Source organism: Leptodactylus fuscus, chromosome 9, assembly GCF_031893055.1.
Source record: "Leptodactylus fuscus isolate aLepFus1 chromosome 9, aLepFus1.hap2, whole genome shotgun sequence".
NCBI lineage: Eukaryota > Metazoa > Chordata > Amphibia > Anura > Leptodactylidae > Leptodactylus > Leptodactylus fuscus.
Window position 1 is genome coordinate 77,001,907 of NC_134273.1, and position 6,777 is coordinate 77,008,683.

Sequence of the window (6,777 nt, forward strand, 5' to 3'; positions counted from 1 at the left end):
CTCTGAATTACAGAAAAAACAAGATACAAAGTCACATTTCATATCCCATACCTTATACACAGTACGAAAACCTTACCCGCGCCTGTATATACCCACTGCTACAATCACCGCAGACGAAGTCGCGGGTACCAGCTAGTGTTTAATATTTGTCAGATTCTCCATGGCAACAGACTACGGGCTGGGCTCTACTGCTGTCAGACATGTGATATGTCATATTTAAAGGTGACCATGTGCCGCCAGTATCTTCTAATAAACTCATTACATATGTATGCTCAACTCGACCAAGCAGGCATGTGGGGGCAGAGATAGAGGGGGGACATGAAACTGGGGGAGGGATGGAGGGGAAGACAAGAAACTGGGGGCAGAGATGGAGGGGGGACATGAAACTGGGGGCAGAGAAGGAGGGGGACATGAAACTGGGACAGAGATGGAGGGGGGCATGAAACTGGGGGCAGAGATGGAGGGGGTACAAGAAACTGGGGGTAATTGAATGGGGGTACTTAAACTGGAGGAGATATTAAGGGGGACATTAAACTGGGGACAACTGGAGGGGGACATTAAACCTTGAGAGACCTGTCTTCCTCTAGTTGCCCCCAGTTTCATGTCCCGCTCCAGCTACCATTAATTTATTGTCCCCCTCAAGCTGGCCCAGTTTCATATCCTCCTCTAGTTTCCCCCCAGTTTAAACTGGGGCACCAGGAGAGGGACTTAATACTGTGGGGCAATTGGGAAGGGAACATTATAATGTGGGGACATATAATGTACGGGTGACTGTAGGAGCATTATACTGTGTGAGGGCACAATAAAAATGAATGAGAATGGGCGGAATCAGCATAAAAGTGAGCGGAATTAAATTTGCCACAGCGGTCTTCAAAAGTTGGGTATGAGCACTGTGAGTCCATAGATGTAGACGCCTGCCTTGCTTTTCTTCCTAGCCTTTATCTCCCGCTCATTGCCATCAGCTCGCACCGGATACAATTATCCATCAGTTACATAACACTCCGCGGCCGCACTCAGCACTAGGATTGTGTAACGACATTGTACGCGTTCTGTATAATCCTGACTAAATAAACCTCGGACCTGCAGAGTAAATAGAATTAATGCAGCGCGTGTTCTCCGCCTGGACAAGAGTGTTTGATGCAGCAGTCGCTTAGCAAAGTTACCAAGTCAACTAGTAAAAAAAAATAAAACACTTCCGCGAGCCGGAGAATCATCTGTGAATTATTCTGTAACAATTTGCTTTACAGCCCAAGGAAGAACTTCAGCCTGCACTGAAAATGCCCAAGAGGTAATGAAGGGGTTAATTCTGATTTTATCTTTGGTATATTCTATCGCCAAGGTGCTGCGACGGCGACTTCTAGTTGCAAAAAAATATCATAAAAAAAGAATTGGCAGTACCCTTCGGGTTGCAACGCATTAACTTACATGGAGTCGTGGTCAACGTCTGCCATAGAGCTATAACCTAAAGGGCCTATCCATGGGTAGTAAAATGGCTGATTTCTTCTATCTATAGCGCCACATCTGCCCACAGGTTGTGTATGGTATTGCAACTAAGTCCTATTCAATTAATTGGAGCTGAGATGTAATACCATACACAACCTGAGGACAGGTGTGGAGCTGTTTCTGAAATAAATCAACCATGTTTTACTAAAAGAAAATTGTATTTTATTTTTTTAAAATGGTTGTGGTAATCTATTATTCTGTGGACAGTAATATATTTTGTTATATTTTTCCAGATATGCCGGATATATGTGTCTATATTCTGTATATACAATATGAACATATTCTATATATATATGTGTCTATAATCTGTATATATGTGAATATGCTGTATATATGTGTGCATATGCTGTAGTTATGTGTCTATATTCTGCATATACAGTATGTGTCTATACTCTGTATATATGTGCATGTGCTGTATATATGTGTGTGTATGCTGTATATATGCATATATATTCTGTATGTATGTGTCTAACACCATAATCCCATGTAAGACAGCAATCCTTCTCGGCATGGTGGGTGTAGTCTTTAGGTGATAGTTGTTACCCCTTACAAGTAGCAGTAATAGTATTCTGATACAAAATTCCAGATCCCTGCATAGAGAGGGGGTACATGATAAATTCTGGCTGTGTGAAGCCACCACTAGGGGGAGCTGAGGAGCTTATGGCATACAACCTACACAAGAAGCATGATAAAGCCATATATAGCAGCTCCCATTAGTCGTCCTCGTACCATTAACACATAACTATAATACTACATAATCTCTGCACATCACCGCCTTTCTGCTTTGGAAACAAGCGCTAACCAAATCCTGCTTGGCTTTCTTCTAGCAATGCTATTCCAGTCTCCAAGCAACTATCTTCTATTAAAGGTAAACTCCTTTCTCCGATATTCTCAGTGCTAGCCATGTATTTCTGTGCATTCATGATCTGTGTGTTCTCCAGTTACACCCAAAGCTGTATTCCAAATTGTGATGGTCATCACTGACTACTAATCCACACTTTGCGCATATCTAGAGGTGAAGAAGGTTTTTTTTTCTAGTGAATAGATGTGACTGCGCCCTCTCTGTAATGAAGGACTTCACATGACACTGTTTAATGCTTATAGGATGTGTAGAATACAGATGTAGCAGAGCGAACCGGAACTTATGCAATGGGTTAAACTGAAGATAACAAAAACCAATGAACATTTTTAATGACTTTTTGTTGTTTTTTTGTTGTCTTCTGTGATAAGATATCTCACGGCAGCAGTTTAACCGATTGCATAAGATCATAAGTATAGAATACAGTTTAGCTCTGCTACATCTGTTTTCTATACATCATGTACTTGTCATGTGAGGTCCTTAAACCAAATAATTGGGAATTCATTTTGGACAAAGTAAAACGACCACCAGTACTGGCATTGCACTAAATTATACTTTGGGGGTCTCTTCATACTGTGGTGGGCGTATAATAGGTGGGGGCCCAGGGGACATCACTAGGGGCCCCTTTAGGCCTGCCATAGTGATGTCATGCACATGGGGTCTGTGGCCTGTGATTGGGCCTCAATGGTGACCCCAACCACAATCTCATAATCTTACAGTTATACGTTACTCCCTCACATCTGGCCTCATTTCTATGGCTTGTAGACTCAGACTCAGCGCCGCACCTCCCATGAGGCGACCTGAAGCGACCGCTTCAGGCGGCGCTATGCCGGGGCCCCGGGGGAGGGTGGCATTTTTGCTTACCTAAGCCAGTCCAGGACAAGCTGTCCTGGACTGGCTTAGCGTCACCGTCACCGAGCGGTGGATTGGGACGGCCCTGTGGACGCAGCGCTGCCCCAGCGGCCTCCCCTCACGCTCAGGCAGAGAGCAGGTACTCTCCGTGCCTGCTCTCTGCCTGCTAACGACGCTCGCTCCGCTCCGCCCCGCCCCCTCCACTTCTGCCTCAGGCGGCAGAAACCCCAGGTTCATCCCTGCTGAGATTACACAAGCTTTGTTTGTAGTCTGTTACCACAGAGACGCATAGGTCGGCCTAGGAGCTTCTGGTGGAAGATTTATCATCAGCAAAGTTGCTTCAAGTCTCCGTTTTAGATATGAGGAGCAGTAAATGAAATATGAATTGCATAAAATATCCAGATCTGTCAAGGCCGTCTATTGTCACGGGAATAACATAACAAAAAAATCTATTTTTTAACGTTTTGATGCAGAAAACGTTTTTCTTGCACAAAGCGTAAAGATTTAAGGTACGGTGCACTGAGTTATGTGACACGAGATCTTCACATTGTGACTAACGACTGCCGTACAATTAACACAATCTGATTGACAGAATTTGGAAATAATTACATATTACGTAACGATTCTGCCGCATAAAGCTTAAAAATAGTCTGACATTGTCTCCTATTATCTCCTGCCTAGCACTGGGAAAAGGCTCTGAACTAGAGAAAGCCATTGCCACGGCTGTCCTTGTGTATAATTCATATGCAGACAATGACGGCAAAATTAACAAGGCTGAAGCCAAAGATTTGTTGCAGACGCAATTCCAGAACTTTACACAGGTAATTAGTGGAGCGGAAAAGTAACATAAAACTCCGGAGTAGAGAATAGGGAACCGGTTCAACCGGAAGTTTCCAAAAGTTGTGACCTGAACCTGAAATATTGGGGGTTTGTTGCCTAAGAACTGGGAGTGAAATTACTATACACTGGGATCTATTGTCAAGGTGTCGATATGTGCCATGTGACCACCAATGGAAAGGCACATGATGTCACCCGGGAGGCAGGAAGAGGCCAGAAGAAGACCAAGATACAGCGAGGAGCAGGGGCGTCACTACTGGGGTAGCAGCTGCCACAGGGACCATGACATTAGGTGCCCGGCGACAGCCGCTACCGCTGAATTTTTTTTTCATAATAGGCCATTACTCCAGCTGATAACGGGCCCTATTTATTTACCAATCCTGGCAGGGATCGGAAAGTGGCGGCACGGGCCCCACAAACACTATTATTATACTCGGGGGGGGGGGGGGGTCTTTTCAGATCCCCGAGTATAATGATTGGAGGCCCAGGAGAGGTAAGAGAACAGAAAAAACACTGTTTCTTACCTCTCCAGGTTCCAGACAGGCTTCAGGACACAATAGTATGTGCAGGGGCCACTATGTGGCATAATAGTGCATGCAGAGGCCACTATGGAGCATAATACTGTGTGCAGGGGCCACTATAGGGCATAATACTGTGCAGGGGCCACTATAGGGCATAATACTGTGTGCAGGAGCCACTATGGGACATAATACTGTGTGCAGGGGACACTATAGGGCATAATACTGTGCAGGGGCCACTATAGGGCATAATACTGTGTGCAGGGGCCACTATAGGGCATAATACTGTGTGCAGGAGCCACTATGGGACATAATACTGTGTGCAGGGGCCACTATGGAGCATAATACTGTGCAGGGGCCACTATAGGGCATAATACTGTGCAGGGGCCACTATAGGGCATAATACTGTGTGCAGGGGCCACTATAGGGCATAATACTGTGTGCAGGGGCCACTATGGGACATAATACTGTGTGCAGGGGACACTATGGGGGATAATACTGTGTGCAGGGGCCACTATGGGGGATAATACTGTGTGCAGGGGCCACTATGGGACATAATACTGTGTGCAGGGGCCACTATGGGGGATAATACTGTGTGCAGGGGCCACTATGGGGGATAATACTGTGTGCAGAAGCCTCTATGGGGGATAATACTGTGTGCAGGGGCCACTATGGGTTATAATACTGTGTGCAGGGGCCACTATGGGGGATAATACTGTGTGCAGGGGCCACTATGGGGTATAATACTGTGTGCAGGGGCTGCTATGGGTTATAATACTGTGTGCAGGGGCCACTATGGGGGAGAATACTGTGTGCAGGAGCCTCTATGGGGTATAATACTGTGTGCAGGGGCTGCTATGGGTTATAATACTGTGTGCAGGGGCCGCTATGGGTTATAATACTGTGTGCAGGGGCCACTATGGGTTATAATACTGTGTGCAGGGGCCACTATGGGGCATAATAGAGTACGGTGGCCGTCTTCGGCGTCAGTCGAGGAGCCCCCATATCCAAAGTTCACCATGGGGCCCTGCCATTCCTAGTTACGTCACTTTTTTACACCTTCTCTAGGCTTCCACCTATTGTATTCTGGGGTCTGAAGAGTTTCCAGAGTATAATCATTTCACTTCCGGTTCTATCCAAACAGGTTTAGCCCAAAACAAATCAGAACCTGAAACAAAACGATTCTTCCGAAGTTCACCCTTCCCAACTCCTGAGCCCCAAATATACAATTTGTAAGGGTCCCCCTCCACCTAACATGTGCCATTTACAATATCAGTACATTGCCAACAGGTCACTTTCTCCCATACGATCAGCACGCTCATGCCATGTTGCTCCCATTCCCTACCTAGCGCCCATATATCGTCCCCCACCCACTGTAAGGCACATTATAGGCGGTAGATGTGAGACACTTTTATGCTACTTTTATTTTTTATTGAAAAACTAATTTCATTGTTAACCTTTCTTCCGACACTAGGGTCAAGAAACCAAACCAAAATACAAAGAGCTCATGAAAGATCTGGAAGAAGACGGCCAAATGGAGTTTGAAGATTTTATGATTCTGCTGCTCAGTGTGACTCTCATGTCCGACCTCTTCAGTGAAATCCGGCAAACAAAGAACACCAAATAAACCAGGAGACGTTGGGCACTAACCCATTATGGCGGCACCACAGCAACCCGACCTGTTATCTTCACCATCTTCTTTTCCAGTCTTTAATGTTACAATAGAGTATTTGGGGTCAAACATGGTTCCATATAGTTCTGGGGTGACTTCCTACATTTGGATAAAGACGTGTCCACATATGGTACAACCCAAAGCCCAACAGTCATGACCGCATGACCGCATGTCGCTCTACCTTGTTTTTATATAAAAGTTAGGAACTTAGTTGAACATTTCCGCAAATTTCATTAGGGGCTATGACATTGATCCATCCTTGACTGAGATGGAGTATACAGTGATGGATGAGATATTAAAGAGCCCATATATGACAAGTATATACAGGATATACATTACAGACAGAGGAAACATGAAACTCTACCTGGTGACCAGTCAAGAAAACTATCCAACCACTGATACTTGGAGGCATCCATACGATACGTCTTAATAAATGTGCCCCATTATATCTAACGTCTACATAGAATTCATTGCCATAGACTTGACCATAGTTGGAGTCCTAGGATGTTCTGACCTACAGAGAAGATTTTCGATCA

General features: G+C 45.1%; 1 protein-coding gene across 1 annotated transcript; it reads left to right on the forward strand.

Annotated features, from left to right (window-relative positions):
* Positions 1-1,277: 1,277 nt before the first annotated feature.
* On the forward strand, positions 1,278-6,196 carry SNTN (sentan, cilia apical structure protein). The gene is made up of 4 exons (XM_075286730.1): positions 1,278-1,288; positions 2,331-2,371; positions 3,896-4,035; positions 6,044-6,196. The coding sequence occupies exons 1-4, from the start codon at positions 1,278-1,280 to the stop codon at positions 6,194-6,196; spliced, it is 345 nt and encodes a 114-aa protein (XP_075142831.1).
* Positions 6,197-6,777: the final 581 nt, after the last annotated feature.